We start from the raw sequence: 21218 nt of genomic DNA, 5'->3' as shown, positions 1-21218 counted from the left end.
TATTTTATTTGAAAAGTTGTTAAATTTATCAAGGAAGGGGAATGACGTCTGATAAATAAAAGTTAAATATTCTTTTTATAGTTATATAAATGCCAAATGCAGACGTTTCTGATTACTATATTAATATCACTAGGATTTTGCCAATTTTATCAAATGGGAAAGGTCAATCCAGACAACATAACTCCTAGGTTCTTAAAAGATACTTATATGTTAGCAATTTCATCATGCTTAATTTCATGATGTGTCATATTTGTTATATATATAGTGAAACAGAAGTATATAATATGCCTTTCCTCCCTAGTAGTGTAGGTGCTTTTAACATCATAAATTAATATTAATACTTCCTTAATCCTTATGATTTGGCACAGTACCCAATATTTTGAACACTCCATAGAATAAATGATATTCAAATAAATGTGTCAATTATTTTACTCTGCCTCTCTAAAAGTCTATATGATTGACCTCTCAGGACAGATATTCAGAGACTATGTGGCCTCTTAAGAGCCTTTACTGAAAATATCTTGTGAATAATCAAGTTTGGAAGTGCTATGTACTAGAGATCCTAATACATATGCAGTTTGATTGAGTACATTTTGAATTGCGATTTATGTGAAATATCTTTAATTTCTCCAGTCTCATGCAAACATTGCTAACATTTTACCTACATTCTCTATTTCTTTTGTCCATCTGTTCCTTAAACAAATACTTGTTAAAGGTCTATTATATGTCAGAGGCTGTATAAGATGTTAAATCAGCAATAGCGATAATAGAAAAACAAAAATATGGAACTAAACTAACGATATTTTTACTTAATTTGTGGTGATAATCAAATGAGGGAACCAGAAACAGGCACACATTGTAACATATGATTAGAAATTTTGAAATGTGCTATGAAAGAAAATCAGCATGCTCTGAGATTTAAAATAAAAAAAAAGAAAGGAGGAAAAATTAAGAAACCAGAATCATGGAATGATTCTTTGAGAAAGTGACATTTTGAGACCTAAGTGATGAAAAGCAAATAAAGAAGAGTTATCCAGTAAAAGGAGGAACATCATATCAAATATGAAAAGAGCAAATGGGAGCAGTGAGGTTACACACCCATCAGAAAACCAGTCATACAGGATACGGACTTGATGCAGTTTAGGGCCATTGGGAAGGGATCTGGCATGGGAATATTTGATTTGACTTCAAATTTAAAATAGCCCTTCGGCTATTGAATAAAGCAGAGGAAGAGGGGAGACGTAAAATCCCCAAAAAAGTGTATTGCAGTGGCCTAGGTTGATGGTGTCTATCCCCAGGATGGTGTCAGTGGAAAGAGAAACAAGCCGATGTATTAAACATGCATATGAGGAAAGTTGGTGAGACCTGGTAACAGACTGGGAGATGGCAGTAAAGGAGAACGTGTCAGGAACAGCTGTTTTCCAGCTTGAGCAACTAAATGGAAGGGGTTGCTATGGTCCCCGGTGGGAAATATCATCCATTTGAATAAAATACAGATGTCGTAACAGAACTAAAAATTCAATTAGAGTCTGCAGCATGAGGGAATAACCTGTATACATTAGGAATGATGGTTTTTTTTATATAATTCAATTGTAATTGAACAGTTACAATTTGAACAGTACAATTGCAATCGAACAGTTATCAATGATTTTGGATAAAAAATTGCACAGTCTTTAGTAAAATTAAGTAGATTTAATCATTTATTTATTTTTGAGACGGAGTCTTACTATCACCCTGCATAGAGTGCTGTAGCATCACAGCTCACGGCAACCTCAAACTCCTGGGTTCAAGTGATCCTCTTGCCTCTGCCTCCCAAGTAACTGGGACTATAGGAACTCACCATAACACCCAGCTAGTTTTTCTATTTTTAGTAGAGATGAGGTCTCACTCTTGTTCAGGCTGGTCTTGAACTCTGGAGCTCAAGTAATTCACCTGGCTCAGCCTCCCTGAGTGCTAGAAATTCAGGTGTGAGCCACCACACCTGGCCCCCAAATTAAGTAGTTTTAAATATTAAAAATAAAATTGGCTATGAATGTAAAAATATGTCTAGCTTTTTGTCAGCTTTGCTCATCTTGTCTTTATCTGGTTTTGATTAAATACTAAACACCATCAAGATCTTTAATAAATATAATGCACAAACTTTACTCAGGTATGGCATACAAAAACACACACACTATAGAAAGCAAAAAATAGTATTTGAAATATTAACAGGTTTATCCTAAACTTGAATGAAATAAATTTTAAAAAAGCATTTTAATATATAATTTTATACATCATTTTCATGTGTCCTCCACAGAGTACTAAATAATGTACAGGACTTCAGAGATGTATACAGATAAGGTAGCAGGGATATTAAAAATTTTAAGTGTTTATGTAATTAACAATGGTACAATAATAAGGTAACAGATAAACATCATTTGCTAAGTGTATATGGGGTAGTTTATATGATTAACTCAATACAATAGTTTTGTGGGGTTGACTTTATTCTAACCATTTTAAAGATCAGACAACTGAGGTACAGGAAATTAAACTATTTTCCTAAAGTCAGGTGAGTGTACAAAGTGGCAGAAAGGGACGGGACTAGCGAAACTGGAGCCCTGTCTCTCATTTGGATTCACAGCTCTGTCATTTATAAACTTCATGAATTTGGAACAAGTATCTATCATCATATTAACTACAAATTTCTTCTATAAAATTGATCTATGAACAAAAATTTTCAAAATCATTTCTAGCTCTAATCTGCAATTATCTGACAGAAATATGAGAAATGTTTTCAATCTAAAATATGTGTCCATTTTAAGAGAGGTCAAGGGTATCATGTCTAAAACTGTGACATTAGAGATCATTTTGAGAGACAGCTATGTGAGACAATATTTTGTATATGATAGAATTAGCAAGCCAAACAGGACATACTTCTTTTTTTTTTTTTTAAATTTTTTTTGGGGGGTTCACTGAAGGTACAAAGAACCAGGTTACATTGATTGCATTTGTTAGATAAAGTCCCTCTTACAATTGTGTCCCACCAAACAGGACACATTTCTAAAAAGAGGCTTTTTCTAAACTGTTTGAGAATGCATTAATTGAGGAAATTAAATTCCATCAATTTTAGTTGAATCCCTACTGTATGTAAGTCACTAGGCTGACCACTGGTGGTTAAATCATTAAGAGTTTTTGTCCTAAACTAATTTACATTGCAGTGGGGTAGACAGACCTATAGAACCTAACTTTAATACTCAGTACAATAAAATATGTGAAAGAGAGCATTGGCAGCTGGAATGTGAAATCATGGTGAAAAGAATTAATCATGGTCTTCTGAGAAAATAAAGTTTTATTAAATAGATAACATTTGAACATTATGCTAAAAAATAAAGGTATGACTCAGATAATACCCTTAAACTTAAGAGAGATGTCAGCAGGCATAGAATGGGAAGGACAGCCCACGCTAATAACAAATAAAAGAAAACCGAACCCTATGTGTTCCCAGGTTAATTACATGGAGGCACATATTAGTATATGAGACAAAAATATCTAAGAATATTACATAGATGTTCTTGACTGTGTGTGTGGAGATTGGCCCCTTCCTTTGGTAGGATTTTGAGGAGGATCAGGGTGTGTTGTGACTCACTTCAGAACTATCTTTTGGAGTCGTGAGGGTGGGGATACTATAGAAATAGCCAGGTTGTCAATCACAGGTGACTAGAGTAGCTTAATTTACAGCAGAACATGGTCATGAAAAAAAAATGATGGTGGGAACGCAGCCCGGGGAAGTCACTTTAGGAGACAGTTGGGCAGTTTTTCACTAAACTAAACATATTCTTATACGATCCAGAAATTCTGCTTCCTGGTATCTATCACAAAGAGTTGAAAAGTAGTATTCGTGGGAAAAAAACAAATGGAACAAAACTACACACAGATGATTATAGCAGCTTTACCCGTAATTGCCAAGACTTGGGAACATAATTGCTTATTCCTAAGTTAAAGAAACTGCTCTGAAAGAGCTCCATAGTGTGTTATGACAACTATAAGTATTCTGGGAAAGGCGAAACGGTGGGGAGACTAAAAAGAACAGTGATTATCAGGGGTAGTGGTGAGGAAGGATGCCTGTGCAGACCTAATGACCTGGAGGGCAGTGAACTAGTCTGTTTAATACTCCAGGTGTCTAATGGTAGACACTTGTTATCACGCATTAGTGAAAAAACACACAATGTATGATATCAAGAGTAAACTCTATTGCAAAGTACAGAGTTGGGTAATTATGATGTGTCCATGTAAGCTTACTAATTATAATAAATAGATTGCTCTGCAGGGGGTGTTAATAATAGGTGGGCTTTGCATGTGTGGGGGCAAGAATGTATGGGAAATCACTGCATCATCCTCCTAACTTTTCTGTGTACCTAAAACTTCTCCCAAAATAGTAGGTTTTTCACAACACCAACAAAAAAGAAATGATGACTGACAGATGCCTTTCAAAACATAAATGAAATAAACTGAACAATAGTTTGCAAAACACAGTTTCAAAGTTGCTAGCTTACAGTTGTATAATCTAAAGACTAATGCTGAGCTTCACAGCACAGTGTTCTGCAAAGAGGACCGTGTGTACGCTCTTGTCTATGGTTTGTGTATTAGGAGAAGGATAATGGATAGTTACTTGATCTTGGGATTTGTCCTCTTTGAAGTGATTGTCAAAAACGCACATTGTCATATCCCCCAGATTCCTGTAATATCAGCTTGATGCTCAAGAGCAGAGATTATATCAGCAGAGGACACTGCAACTTTAACAAACAGGAATAAATAGAGATGATGACTGAAAACTTGGGAATAGATGAAAAAAGGGAGAATCATATGGAGATTGTTAAAGAATGCTCATATTTAAAGGATGATAATTGAGTAAGAGTCCAGTAGCAATGTTCCTGAGCCAACAGAGACCCAGGATGAGAACCAGAGAAGTTTTCCACAAAAGTGTGAAGTTGAGAGTTTCGCATGACGTAGGAATAAACAGAGAGAGAGAGAGAGATACAGAAGCACTTGATTGATAAATTTACATAACTTTGTCAATGAGGTAAAGAATCATTATGAGATAACAACATAAAATGTTCTATCAGAGGAAGAAGAACAATGAAAAGTTATGAAGTGAGGATCAGGCACTTGACTCTATCTGGGACTCCATCTTAACAACTTCAGAAGTCCAGCGGTTCAGTGGTACAAAACATTGCGAGAGTTTAAAGCAGTGATTCTCAACTGGCTGTATATATATGTATACACATATATATATATATATATATTTATTTTTTGAGATGGAGCCTCGAGCTATCCCCCTGGGTAGAGTGCCATGGCATCATGCTCGCAGCAACCTCCAACTCCTGGGCTCAAGCGAGTCTCCTGCCTCCGCCTCCCAAGTAGCTGGGACTACAGGCGCCCACCACAACGCCTGGCCATTTTTTTTTTGGTTGCAGCCGTCATTGTTGTTTGGCAGGCCCGGGCTGGGGATTCGAACCCGCCACCTTAGGTGTATGTGGCTGGCGCCTTAGCCGCTTGAGCCACAGGCGCCGAGCCAACTGGCTGTATATTAAAGCTGCCTCATCTTTCTAAATAAAATCTCTTCAAGTGATTCTATTATGAGTGGCCAAATCATTTAAATAAAAAATATTTTAGGACAGAATGCAATCATCATTTATTTTAATTAAAAAAAAATTCAATATATTAAGGGGGCACACTTTTTTTTTACTATGGAAGCATTGTAGAATTCGTATGTTAGGGCTATTCATGTCATCATCATAGTGTTCACCGGACCTGATAGGCCGAACTCTAATACTCAATTATGATTGAGAATCATTGATTTAAGAGAATTGCAAATATTTACAAACAATATTTACGGAGTCTGAGTTGCATGGAAGATACTGATATTTAAATCTATTTCAAAATATTACAATAGCATATTACAATCTGTAATTTTCAGCATAGAGCAACTTGGTTTTTCAAGGATATTAGCAATGTATAGAATGAGATCACAATAAACAGTAACATGAGCTCCATTGGTGTAAACTAAATGGATTTCATTGATGGCCCACAAAATGGTCTACGTGAACTAGAAAACTGAATTCTCTTCTGCTAGTAATTTTCCCCAAAACATACGTTGTGCTAATAATGTAGTTCCACCTCAGTTCCAGTTATAGAAAATAACATGCTGCTTTAAGGCAATATTCCTCTCAGCGAGGTTCATGACTCCCATACAGGAGAATCACTCTGCCCCCTTGTACGGTGAGGAAGATGGAGTGACTCTCATGCATGTGGGTCATGAGCTGAGAGGAGGATTGCCTAATGCAGCACTTTCAATTTCATCAGCATCTTCCCATGCAATGATCTATCCTAATTTGCATAGTTCATGGAAATATACAAAACATAAATCATGAAAAACAATACAAAGTCTGTTTTATAAAGAGAATATACGTATATGTCAAGTCAGAAGTCCAATTGATAAGTGAAAACTCTTAATAAGAACCTAGTTACATCTTTATGACCAACCTATTCACTTAGAGAAAGGACAGGTGCCTCACAAGAAGAAGAAATAATACTCAAATAATTGACTGTATACTTTTATATCAGGCCAAAATAGTCTCATGCCTACAACAAAAGTGCATTAAAATAATGAAAACCTGTTATTCCAGGCTCTTTTTTTGAAAGTGCTCATTGCCACCTTTGTTTCTAACATTCTCCGTCTCATTGACACAAAGTCACTAACCAAACAGGAAACTGATTGTGTTTCCATTGGGGGGAAATGAGGAAAGGCATTTAAGGAGGTGAAGTCTAGGAACCTATGCCCGTAACCCCTAAAGGACATTTGCAAATCATGTTCTGTATCATTTTTCTTTGTTTTAATTTTTTTTCTCTCAATGAGAAATCTATTTTCTTTTACTTCCATGCTCTTGGAGGATGTTTCATAGCCACATCATTCTTTTATTGTACAGAAAATTATTCCCTGACCTTGAACATAGGCTGGCTTTCTGCTTGAGAGACCTCAAGAGTCACAAGAATGGTGTGTGAGTTGTGTACATGGAGAAGGGCAGAAAACTGACCTCCAAGAGAGAACGTATATGGGAGGTGTGGCAATAAAGATTCTCTACATCCCAAAGGTCTCTTGATGCTGGAGGCAAAGGTCATGGTCAAGATCTGCAGTGTTGCAAACACAAGGTGGAGACATCCTATCTGACTTTCTCCAGGCCACCCCATCAGTGTTGATGTCTGATAAGCAGCTTTTATCTACTTCTTCCTATTTTATGATAAAACACAGACTCAAGGTTTGCTCCAGAGGACCCCTCCCTGAGCTCTTCAGGCCCCAGCAAGGACTCTTTATTAAGCCTTTTCATTTCTCACCCCTAAATTCCTTCATTTTACCACATATTGGAAAAAATATGAAAAATGCTAATTATAAAACATTATTTTTGGGATTTTAAATAATTTTTAAAATTGTAGACATAAACAACAATCAGTTTCCATAATCTATATAGTTCATGGGAGTATTGTATAAAATACAAGCCTTTTAAGGCAGAGCAAGGCAAGATCTGTTTCATAAAGAGATCTTTGTATGTATAAGGGAAATTAACTTCTGTAGCCTTCAAATAGCAGAACGCCAGCTTTTGATCCCCTCAGGCAAACATTGTTGAGATAGAGTTTTATCACATAATTGCTGTCATTTTATTAGTTACACGTTCTGGTTCCCTGCTAGCTGTTTTCTGTATCAACTTACTTTTATTTCCAATTATGTCATTATAAACATGAGATTGGCTCTAATTAAAAAAGAACATGACAACGATTGTCATTTCTTTATCCTAAGAGACCGTAATTTTTCTATCGATCAAAGGGTACCTCAGTAAAGAAAATGTACATCTTCACATTTATCAATATTTTCATTCATTCATTCTTATTTGTCTGCCAAAATTCCTTTCTTTCATCCTCAAACATTTTTTAAGCATCTACAGTATTAAATATGTACTATTTGTCAAACATTATGGATAAAGATGCTATGGATACAGAATTAAACTATTTACAGTTTTCTCCTCAAAACAAATGGCTAAAAACAAAGGCATTTCGTTAATGTGACAAATACCAACCAATATACGAATAAAATTTTCTGTAGCTATTTGAAACCTTTGTCCCATTACACACCCAAGGACATTTATATACCTGGTAAATGTGCAGGTGAATGTCGAGTCCCAGGCTATTGTGTCAAACTTTCTATATTGAAGAGTACATGTGGGAAGAATTAATGGAGGAGTCATATCTTGATGTGCTTACATTACTAGTGATAATGATTTTATAAGTTTAAAACTAATATTCAATTATTAACTGTTAGTAGATTAGAAATATTATTAGGAATAGAAAACAAGGTGTAGACAAAGGGAGACAGTGATGGGGAATCCATTCGGACCCATTTACCTGACTTTGAGCACAAAGCACTAGATCCTGGCACTTTAATATTTCTGCAGCCTGTTTGTATGTCCCCCCTCCCTCGCAGCTGTGGAGCAGAGGCGGGCTGGAGGCCTTGAAGTGCTTTCTGCCCGGACAAGGTTGTATGCTCTGAGGGAGTGGGTTTTAGGAGATAAGAATGTAAATTCTTTTTTTTTTTTTTTTGAGACAGAGCCTCAAGCTGTCCCCCTGGGTAGAGTGCTGTGGCATCACAGCTCACAGCAACCCCCAACTCCTGCGCTCAAGCGAGTCTCCTGCCTCCGCCTCCCAAGTAGCTGGGACCACAGGCGTCTGCCACAATGCCTGGCTATTTTGGGGTTGCAGCCATCATTTTTGTTTGGCGGACCTGGGCTGGATCCAAACCTGCCACCTTAGGTGTACGTGGCTGGCACCTTAGCCACTTGAGCCACAGGTGCCGAGCCAAGAATGTAAATTCTTTAAACTTTGTCCAACTCAGAAAGAATTGCTCTGGACGAGATAAGGAGAAAAAAGATCTGGTTTCTTTGGTCACTTTAACTGGGCCAGAAGAATCTATCTGTTTGGACACAAGGGTTTCAGAGTATTACAATATCACATCTGTGGTATGTGACTATCGGTCAACTAGGATTTGGTCCCTAAGTCAGCGTCTAACTGGCTTCCTTATCAAGACTTTGTTTACATTAAGACCATAATACTTTAAAACTTAAAAAATGATGAGTAAATCCATGCAATTAATGTAATCAGCTATATACAGAGCGAGCCTGACACTCGGGGCAGCAAACTGGAAGCCTCACAAAAAAGGGTGTGCCGCCTCCTGAACCGCGCTGCTCCTGAATCTACCTCTTTGTCTGTGTCTATTATTTCTTTATGTTAATATTCTAAAACTCCTGCTAATAATTTTCCAGTCACGTTGCACCACTAGGCCACTATGAAATAAGCCCGCTGTGTGTCGAGGCTTGTCCCAACACTATCTAAGTCAAGAAGGTATGTCATAATTCCTTGATAAAATACAAATAGCATCAAATCATTTCTAATTTATATTAACAATTAACTAATGTAAGGTTGGTGATATTCTTTTGAATAAATATTGACTACATGGCTAATATGTCCTGAATGTGTTGGCCATTAAAATGGAAAAGAAGATATTTAGAGTTACTAAACTCAGTTTGGGGTGAAGGAGAGAAAAAAATAAGATGATTTCTGATGGTTATGTGGTCTACGACCTTGAGGAGAGAGGCTAATATAGACAAAAGGAACAGGTGTGTGTGCCGGCGTGTGCTGGGGAGCTGCTGACACCAGGCTGTTAGGGACTTTCCCCTGTATCACAGTGTTTCAGCTATAAACCACTGTATCTTCTAAGAACTACATACTAAAAACTACAAACTCAAAAGGGATACGTCCTTAGAAGGAAAATAAAAGAATAAGAAGAAGGTAGTTGAGCCATAATCAGAAGGTAAAGGGTTCAAGGCAGCAGAAAGAATTCTAGAAAATGAGAAAGAACAAGGTACAATTGGCGGCCAGAGGTACATAGTTCAATATGAAAGAAATGTAAACAACACTGGAGAGGAAAAAAAAGGACCACGACGTGAAGATTAAGTATATTGTGGGGACACTAGGGCTGGTTTGTTAATGCTCTGAACTATTCCTCTAATAATAAAATATACATAATTTATTTATTATTACTATTTTGGTAATAGAAATCATTTCTTATTAATCTAAAGCCATTCAAATTCTCCAAAAAGTATATGAGATCAAGGGCTTCCTGCCTGAGAGTAAATTGAAGCTATGAGGTCTGATACTTAGGTTTAAGGGAAAAGGTAGATCAATGGTCTCTAGGGCATTTGAAAACGTTGGGATTTGTTTTTCACACTGATTATCTAAGTATTACTCATAGATATTTAGGTCCAGAAAATATAGAGTGAATAGTCTTGGTAATTCATATTTCTACACAGTTCCTTAGAAAATTTTGAAAAGTTTTAAAGCCAACCACTCTAATTCCAAAATATCTTCTAGGAAGAATTATTACTTTAGGACTTATACTCAGAATAGCAAGACTGCACAAAGATTTTGAAGTTACTTACAATTTATTTCAATAGAATAAGTATAACTAATAATAACAATCAGAGAAATCATAGATAAGGATTTTGCCTGTTTTATGCATTTTCAAGGGTACCATTTACTATCTAACTTTTAACTGATGTAATAATTATATTTTGTTTAAGCAACTCACATCACCAGTTGATTAAATCTGTCTTTCGTATTTATCACCGAGAGAAATTTAATCCATTTCTATAATAGTGCAAACTAAGTTGAAGATTTAAACTACATGTTTAGTATATTAATAAAATATATTCAATATATTCAATTTCTAAAAACAAGTAAAACTGGTACCTCTGATAGCTATATTGACATCTAATAACCAGTTAAGTCTACTTGAGAATCTATACAGATAGACTTTATTTAAAAAGTGGACATAAATCAAAGCTGATTAACCTAAATTATGCCATAGCATAAGTTTGGAATTCATATTCATTTCCTAAGCAATTTTTCTTAAGAAACACCTGTGTGTTACCAATGGAAATAACGGCTTTGAGTATACTTTTATATTATCAGTGGATGGGTATTTACCTGTATGACGCTGTCCCCGGGGTTCATATCTGTATAAACGTAGACATTGTAAGATATTTCGGGGAACGTGGGCGTGTTATCATTTGCGTCCATCACGCGAATGTTGACGATAACGGGCTCGCTTTCTTGAACACCATCAAATGCTGTTATCTTGGGGGTAGAAAAATACACTTACCAGAGAAGTCATGCAAATAGAAGCCATATAGAATTTGCTTTTATAGTTTAAAATGTCTGTTGCACACAATTTACAATTTAAAAAAAAGAGCCTCAATAGTTTTTGGATTTGAAAACCAATAAAATATAATATTACATATATTGAAATTATTTTAATGTGCCAAAAAAACAAATATTGAGGATTATGTTTTAATTTGAACGTATTCAACTAAAATGTCTTAGTGACTTAACGTAGACCAATAACATTGCTGATTCTTAAGAGTTAACTGCCATTTAATCCTTAAAACGGAATTGGAAATATTCTTCACTTTGACATATTTTATATATAATAGTTGCTTTTACACCCAACATGCTTATCTCTGTCAAAAAAGTAGCTGTTCTACATATATAATACTGTATTCTAATAATTCACAGAAGGGCACATTTTAAAGGGCTCATTAGTATTAGCTAATAGTGGTATTTTACATTCTCATCATTTTAAGAATGCCTGACAGACAGAATCAGTGTAACATGCTGCCAACCTTGTTCAATGACTTCTAAAAGCCCACTCTGTATCGAAGTTTGAACTGTCGTATAAACTGATCTGCAAGCTCCGGTCTTCAGCTGTGCAGCCTCTCCAGAACTCGTGTGGAAATCCCACTACTTGAGCTTTCTATTAGCTCAACTTTCTCCTACATCTGATCCAAGAATTTGGACAAAATCTTAGAACATTTTTTTGATCTCTATAATCTCTCAACCCTACTTTACTAGTTATGTATTTTTCTTCTTTCATAATAATTATTTACAATCAAAATGTAAATCATCTCCATTTTTTTCTCCTTGATTCATCTAATGAAATATTTGTCTACCTCAGCACAATTTATGTTTCAGGACAGATAACTGTTTGTTGCAAGGGGCTGTTCTGTGCCCCTTACTGAACCATGCTTAGCGACATCCTTGATATCCACCCCCCAGATGCCAGTAGCGTGCTCTCACAAAACCAAAAACTCTCCATACAACGCCAAATGTTCTCTGAAGGAAAACTTATCCCCAGCTGATCAATTTGTGAGAATCACTGATAAAATTTTAAGCAATGCCATAACTACAGGTGTTAGAAATAATTCTTCTATTTTTCAATTTTAATTAATTATAAGTGTAGTCTGATGACTCAAATTCCCATTTTCTTGTTTTTATCCTGAAGAGTTGTTACCCCAATGAGGTAAAATATTAATGGAGCTACAGAAACTCACAGACAAAATAAGGAGAGATATACGTGAAGAATTTTTTGTTACTGTCTCTTTGGTATTGAAAATACTCACTTTTCCCTCCAATCATTGGCTTTTTTGATTTTAACCCCACACTCATTCAGTTACATACATACATGTACATATACATGAAATCTCTTTACCGAAAACGTATAAGTTTGCTGTTCTTCCCTGTCCACGGGTTGCAGTAAGGTGAGGTAGCGAGTGATACCAGTCTGCGTAACAGTGAAGACTGAAGTGTAATCATTCAGGAAGAGGTGAAGCTCTGGGTCTTTTGTCTTTAAAAAAAAAAAAATGCCATTATAATACCTTTAAAATGCTGAACAAATAATGTGGTTATTAGTTCATTACCTAAAAGTTAATTTTTGAAATTTATTGTAAAAATACACATACATATATTAAGAATTTCTAAAGGAAAAGATTTATTTAAATATTTATTCATACATGAACCAAAGTACTCAAAAAGATGGTGACTTTGATACGTGAATATAAAATGCTGAAATACATACCAATATAATTAATGTAAAATAAGGAAAACTAATAGAAGGAAGGAAAGAAGAACCCAATTAAATACATAGTACAAATTTTTTGTTATCTATTTTTCAGAACTTTATTGGGCTTAGGAAATAAGAAACAAAAGCAAGAGAAGAAAATTGGAGGTGGAATGTTTGCAAGAAGATTTTACAATTACTTCATTTGTGTTAATAAACTACACATACGCATATTACTAGCTTGTTCTCACTTATAATGCAAAATTGAAGTAAAGTTGGTTATGTACTACTAATTACCTATAAAAATGCTTGTATTTTATATTTTAATGTTTCAGAGATTCTCCAAAAGGAAACATAATACTTATCTTGGTTAAAATATTTCAGATGATCAGATTGAAAACGCAGGTGAATTTAGTACAGGTGGCTGACAGAAAACTTGAGAAGAGAACAATATATACTTAAAGGAAAGGGAATTTCAAATTCAGGACTGAGATTACTTAACTTGGCATTGGAAAACCTTCACAGTTTTATTGCCACACTGATAACACATTATTGTTTTTGCAATTCAGAGAAAGAACAATGAAGTAAAGTGGGAGGATTAGACTGTTGTTAGCATAGCGGGAAAGGAAACCAGGTGAGGCAAAGACTATCGGGAAGGCTACGAAAAAGAGAAAAAGAGATGAAATAGGGACCTAAGAGAATTTTATAGAATGTAATACTTTTCAAAGTATGATGCATAATATGTTATAATACCCTGTTTAATGATATGAAACATTTTTGAAGTCTACTATCAAAGGCTTAAGGCCAAGCAGAGAGTAGGGAATTGTTAAATACGTTTTCAGTGGCAAAAAAAAAAAAAAAAAAATACAACACGTGCTAAAATTTCTACGTAAAATGCAAAAATTGTATATTACTATAATAAAAAATAGACATTATTTCATCTACAATATACTTTAATCTGCACATCTTTTCAAAGCTACCATATGTTTACATTTCAAATAACGTTGAAATGAATGGTTTCATTTAAATCCGAAATGTGTTATGTATTCATACTGTTCATTTTGTGGCAGCTTTCTAGGGCCATGATTTTGATTTAAGGTTGCTGTGCTATATTTATTCTGAAATGATAAAATATTAATACTATAGGTGACAATTTACATTGACCTAGTTATTTTAAAATGACAAAAGATATCAAGAGAAAGATCAAGAGGCTTTGGGTCTGATATTTTCAAACAGGCACTTCAGTTATCTCCATTTTATGAAGCCCATTAATCAATATAGCCAGAAATTGGGCTGCTTTCACTAATCCGTGTAATATGTTAGGTCATATTGAAAATAAACTTGTTATAAAAGTAAATTATAACACACATATAACTAAATATATTTTATACTACAATTTCAAGGACTCTTATTGTTTTGTAACATCTTAGAATCAATTATTTTGGATCTGATCAAAAATGTTAGTTAATAGGAAGTTTCAATCAATGACAAACTAAAGTATAAGTGTCTGCCATATTTTAGTGTTTATCCTTAATTTGACCTAATCACTGTGCTTTTCAATACATATATTTTTTCTCTGCTCAAAATGTGGCACATTTCATACCTTGTATTACTCATTTCTTTAGGCCCTAGTGATGCATGCTAAGCAAATTCTGCCACTTAGTTAATAAATATTTATCAAAGGACAATTTTGAAAATTCTTTTGTTCACATTCTTCTATCATTCTCTACTACCTTTATATCACAAGTTTCTCTTAATTTGTTTTCTTACATTCAACTGTAGCTTCTGTTAATTAATTTGTTAGTTGCATTTACTATGTTTGCCACACGTTTTTAAGCACTTTCTTATGTGAAGTATTGCTTTGCGATACTGCAATGAGTATTCAGTTGCACACTTGTGTGTGCATATGTGACTGCAGTATAATATGGTTGGGTTACAAGTAAGCACATTTTTACACAAAATTTTTGTCAATTAAAAAAATTTTAAAATCAATAAAGAGGTCCAATTATTACAAATGTTAACCACATCTACAAAATATTTTCCAGCAATACCTTGATCACTTCTAATTGAATAACTAGTACTAAATCTAGCCAAATTTTGTGAGGGTATGAACAATTAAGTTACGGTGTTTTCATTTGTTAGCAAGGGTCCCTGGTGTAGTTGTGTCCCACGCAGTAACTCCATTTACTAATTTTATGACAGTCTCAAGAGGTCTTTGTCAAATGCTTCCCATTTGAAGACAACGCACATGTCAATACTCCATAAACAGACTCCCTCATATCAGATAAGCAAAGACATTAAAAGTCCTTCGATAATTTAACTTTCTCAATTTTTTTGAGTTCTTTCTTACTAACTACAGTCTAAGATAACATTTGCCAGACGTTATGCTTTATTGAAAGGAGATAATATCATACAAAATGCTAGTACTCTTTGTAACATTTAGTAGTTCATTCTAATCTCCTTTGTGCTGTTAGAGTTAAAATATAACTTTGTCATTAATATATGTTTAAAATAATAACTTTGCATATCTATAGATACCCAGAACAAATGTTATTGGTGAATATCTTGACATTTATTCAGGTATAAAAATAGAAAAAAAAATTAGAAATGTTCAACAAATTATCACTCCAAGTACAATATTTTAGATTTGTTTGTAATGATAATACTAGTATCAAATGAATTTTATTGAGAATATTCCAAAAATTATACCACATCATTTTGTGAAGTTGTGTAAATTTCATGTCATATCAGCATCAAATTTCAATGAATATGTATCAACGCCAACAAACTAGTTGTTTTGACGGACACTATTTGCAATTAAAGACTTCACTGTTTTTGACAAGAAATGAGTCCAGGAACAATCTGCATATGAAGTCAACCTCCATCTTCTATCAATTCCTTTGTAAACAAGGAATTTTTTGTCAAGCTACAACTTAATACACATTTTCAATTTCTCAAACACATTTGAATTACACAATTACTATGGTTAATGACTCAAGTTCAGTCAACATTTGTATATTAATAATACCCCTGATCATGTAAGAGTTTCATGAACTAGGATATAAATGAACAAATAGTGCACTGGTTTAATATTCCAATGGGGATGATCGATTTTATGTAGCTGTCGAGTCTATAGGTTAATTTAAACTGAATATTCGTGTTCTAAATCGATATGCACACAGGGAGTTGATTAATAAGTAATATTTCCCCCATGATACCAGATAACATTTGTTTTTCCCCTAAATTTAACATATATCAATATTTTTGGCAAAGACCAAAAGTATAATATATTCCTTCACCATTTTATAATTTTTTTCCAGAAAAATAAAACCCTGACATGCATTCATAAGTACAAAAAAATGCTAAAGTAAGTTTGTGTACAAATGCCAAAGTAAACAAAAATAAACCAAAACATCCCATCATACAGGAATGTATTCAAATACAGTCTGCTGAAGTTAAAAACAATTCAAGTTTACTGATGGGAATCAAAATACGATAGCACACACACACAAGATCATAGGCATGCTCATATATATGCATATACAACATAGACTAGTATACACATATGTACACATATATATGTATACAGCATGTTATGTGCATATATAGAGAGAACAGAGCATAACAACATGACCAAAAAGTATCTCATCTGTCAATTTTAATTAATTGTTAGTAGCTGCTGAAGGACCTCTTTCAAAAGGTTCAACCTCAAACATAAATTTTAGGGAAAAAAGGCATGATATATTACTAATGTTTGCCATGGACAAAAAATAATAATTAAACAATAATTGTCTAATTTCACAATGAAAATTGTTTCGTACCCAATTTTATAGTACTGTAATCAATAACATGATGTAAATATACTTAAATTTGGGTAACATGGTAACAGATCTATTTGTAAGTGGTAATGAAATAATGCCTATGTGTTTTAACGAAAAAGAAAAGAGCAAAGAAATGAACCACAGCAATTACCAACAGTCACAAAATTAACACCAAGTACCTACAGGAACTCCACCCGGTGGAACCTATATGCAAATTGGACATGAAATAAACACTGTGAATATCTGATCACAGCCACACACATGAAGAAAAACAAACAAGTAAACAATTTTTATACTGATGTTCCTTTTTATAGAGCTATCATAGACACACAGAGACATATATGAACGTATGTTTACATATCTATGTTTAGACAGGAACTGTTTGCATTTATGCTCTCTGAAGTACATCATAGTTTCAGTTTTACTGTGACCCTTCGGATTCCTTCTTCCCAAAGCTACACTTGAGAGCATCACCATCACCCACCCCCTACTGCTATTTCTTAAAACTTTGTCTCACTTTTTACTGTGTGGTAGGAAGAAATACAACTCAATTTTTAAACAAACGGCTTCTATCTTGTCCTTCTCTTGGCAAGTGCCCTCTGGCATAGCTACGCTTGAGGCAACACTGGACAGCCAAAGCCTAACACTTTTTATGCTGGAGGTTTAAGCGCCACTTCTAATGCTGATATCTGCAGGGGGTTAAATGCCTCTGTGTTTCTTCTTAAAACCTTTATTCAGATGCTGATGATTTCCACTAATTCTAACTCTCAAAAACAGAGATATTTCACCATGTAGTCAAATTCTCCTCTGTGTACTAAAGGGGCCTTAATGTTTTATTTTGTTAATAGAGATCTTCAAAAACCCCAGTAGTGAGCTAATCTATTTTATAAAAATAAAGAGTGCTTGGATCAGAAAGAGAGATAATTCAAAAGGATATAAATGCATCTTCAAACATATTAAGGACTATTTCATAAATGTATTATATGTCCTGGCAATTGGAAGATTTAAAGAATAATGGATGAGGTTACCAGAAGGCAGTTTCAACTCAATATGATGAAGAGGTTTCTAAGAATTAGAGTTGTTCAGTCATGGACAATATGGAAAGGGACCATATTGTGGGACAGTTAATTCAATATTGTTAGAATTCAATAGCATGCACACATTTTAAGTATCCCTCACTCCTTTAATGATGTCTGGATTTATTATTTCATCAAGGAATTAATAATACCTATTAAGTACTGGGAACTGTGTTATATCTTTAGGATATATAAGTTATTAAGGCATAAAATCTATCCTGAAGAGATTTTTAACTCAGTGAGGAAGAAAGATACATTAGTTGGAAGTATAATATTAGAGAAATGTACGAAAGGGAATTGTGCAGTTCAATGTGGACAATGAGGACCCTGAAAAATATTCCTGAAGGAAGAAATACATGAGCTGATTCCAACACTGGAATGTATTGTGTGAGCCAGCCTGAGTAATAGAAGATGAAACATTGCAAAACATAGAAAACATAATGCATAAAAATAATTAGATAAGATGTAGCTTGGCATATGTAAGAAAATTCAAGTCATTGTTAAATGTAATAGATGACATTGGACATTTCAGAAATCAAAGCTGAAGAAATCTTCAGGTACCAAGATACAGAAAGCCATACGTGTGAGCTTGAAATTTCTTCTGCAGAAAAATAAGTGTCATAGAAGTATGTTTGGCAGAAATGGGACACAGTCAGATTTCAGCTTTTTCATAAATCACTCTGGTGGATGAGTGAACCAGATTTGATTAAAATGAATAGAACAAGGAGAACAGGAAAGAATTCTAAGAACAGCCTGATAGCATAGAAGTTGAACAGATTCAAGAAATACATGTAATTAGGGGACAAAATAGGAAGAATTTGAAGGAAACATAAAAATCAAGGAAGAGTCCTCAGTTTCTAGCTTGAGAGACACAAAAAAAGTATCACATAATTTTCTAGAGAACTGATTTCAGGAGAATGTTGCACACAGTACAAGAAGCTGAATTAAACTCTTGCATATGCCAATCTTATTTAAAGCTTAGGTATAGGCCAGGCATGGTGGCTCACACTTGCAATCCTAGCACTCTGGGAGGCCGAGGTGGGTGGATTGTCCTGAGCTCAGAGGTTTGAGACCAGCCTGAGTCAGAGTAAGACCCTGTCTCTACCAAAAAACAAGAAAAATCCGGGTGTTATGGTGGTTGCCTGTAGTCCTAGCTACTTGGGAGGCTGAGGCAAGAGAATCACTTAAGCCCAAGAGTTGGAGGTTGCTGTGAGCTATCTCTACCAAGGGCCACACAGTGAGACTCTTTCTCAATAAATAAATAAAGAAAAGAAAAAAAAGAAAATTAAAAAAAAACTTCAAACTAAGATGACTGAAAGCCAATTGAAAGCAAAAATTCAAAAAAAAAATGTAGGTATATAAAAGCTATATTTGTTATTTTAAGAATTTCTGTCACTAAGGAAATAGATATACTTGTTCATGTCCTAGCCATCTAATGTCAATCACTCATAGATAATTTTAGAAAGAGAGTGCATATAAAAAATAATCAAATGATCAGATATGCATCATTTAATTGTGTGGCAATTTACAAAACCTATTAATCATGCCGCTATGCATGTACAGAGCATTGTCATAGGGACATTTTCTCCCACGTCCATCCCCACAGGCCCAGTGAAAGAAGGGCCAAGGGAACGATGCTGGCTCCATGTAGGTGACTGGACAAAAGTGGGTAGAGATAGGAGTCAATTCCAGAGCTAACTCTGAAGCCCAAACCCTAAAGTCCCACAATTTGGAAGCATCTCAGGCCCTTTAAAAGGCTAACTGCATTGTAAGTATCCAACAGTAGAATTCTAAGTAGTTTTGCCCAAATAGTTTGAATCCTGAGCTCTTTCCATTTCATTAGTGCTCTGTGAGTCTTTCACAAAGTTCTTTGGAACACTATTTAAAAATTTGTAATTTTGAAACAAAGAGACAATCCAGGTAAGTAAGGAAGCACATAAGCAAGCATGGAGCTTAATGTGAAATCATTAAATAATATAAATATACTGAGAAAGAATAAATACATATTGCATAACTTTAGGATTTAGCATTTTCTAACTATTATATCCATTAAGAAATGGCCTAAAGTACTAAAAATTTTGAAATTGACTAGTCACTACTTAAGGTATGAGTACATACTTAGTTAAAAAGCAAAATGCAAGCTGGGTGTGGTGGCTCACGCTTGTAATCCTAGAACTCTGGTAGATCCACACGGGTGGATTGCTTGAGCTCAGGAGTTCAAGACCAGTCTGAGCAAGAGGAAACCAGCCTGAGCAACAGCAAGACCCTGCCTCTAAAAATAGCCAGGCATTATGGTGGGCACCAGTAGTTCCATATACTAGGGAGACTGAGGCAAGAAAATTGCTTGAGCCCAAGATTTTGAGGTTGCCATGAGCTATGACACCATAACACTCTACCCAGGTGCACCAAGTGAGACTCTGTCTATAAAAGAAAAGAGAGAGAGAGAAGAGAAAGAGAAATAGAAAGAGAAAGAGAAAAGAAAAGAAGAGAAGAGAAAAGAAAGAGAGAAGCAAAATCTACACCAAAATTTTGGGTACACCTGCAGGCCTGGGTTAAATCTTGGGTTAAATCTTCTACAGTGACTCTGGGTGTTTTCTAGTCAGGATACACTAATTAAGACTTTTCTCTGTGCCTCATGAAACCTATCAAACTTTAAGGGATCCCCAAACCTTCTGAACCGGCATATAAAATTGTGTATTTATGTGCACTTTTCAAGAAAGAAAATCTATAGCAATCATAAGCTGTGACTATAGTGAGACTACAGTCACAGTACATACAAGAGATAGGAGCTATCTAAACCAGTGCTTAAAATCAAGGCCTTTGTTCCCCATCAACCTTGACTCAAGGTCCAGCTTTATTATTTACTCATGCTGTGATCATAGTAAGCATTCAAATAGCATGAAGGATCTCTTCTGCAATACCAAAAATTGCATTTGTTGTGTTTTCTGCAAATTTAAGGGAATTAATGCAAGATAAGCATTTACTATATTGTCTGGAATGTACTGAGAACTCAATGCCAGTCAGCTGTCATTAAAACTAGTGACTCCAAAAAGACACGGAACAAAATGAGATAAAAAAGGTGAGATGGGGAAAAAAAAAAGGAGAGCTAAAGAGTAAAATAAAACACCTGGATGGAACAGGTGGCAGACCCACAAGATTTGTTACAGCCTCTGCAGATTTCTTTAGAAAGGGAAAAATAAATTCTGAAAGTGCCATCTTAATTTATGGAAATGATGGCAAAGCTTTGTGTAACAAGATTTGGTAGGACACTCAAGAACTGTGCTGTCCAATTAGTGACATATCAACATGTGTAGAGACATATGACTATATTCATTTATTGAA

The 21218-nt window shown here is 34.8% G+C and overlaps 1 protein-coding gene across 16 annotated transcripts in view; it reads right to left on the bottom strand.

Annotated features, from left to right (window-relative positions):
- The window catches only part of PCDH15 (protocadherin related 15), a 691874-nt gene that overhangs the window by 300099 nt on the left and 370557 nt on the right, over positions 1-21218 (bottom strand). For 14 of the 16 annotated variants that reach the window (XM_003783651.1, XM_003783650.1, XM_023509543.1 and 11 more), the window contains 2 exons: positions 12632-12766; positions 11071-11220 (listed from right to left, as the gene is read on the bottom strand). In XM_003783651.1, coding sequence (XP_003783699.1) covers positions 11071-11220; positions 12632-12766 — 285 coding nt within the window. Of the gene's footprint in view, positions 1-11070; positions 11221-12631; positions 12767-16983; positions 17005-21218 lie in introns of all 16 variants that reach the window. The other 2 variants (XM_003783653.1, XM_023509542.1) reach the window with 1 other exon arrangement.

This window comes from Otolemur garnettii, unplaced genomic scaffold (genome assembly GCF_000181295.1).
Source record: "Otolemur garnettii isolate 467f Iridium unplaced genomic scaffold, OtoGar3 scaffold00008, whole genome shotgun sequence".
In the NCBI taxonomy this organism is placed as follows: Eukaryota; Metazoa; Chordata; class Mammalia; order Primates; family Galagidae; genus Otolemur; species Otolemur garnettii.
Note: the sequence above shows the minus strand (reverse complement) of the source record. Positions and strands in the feature narration are given on the sequence as shown.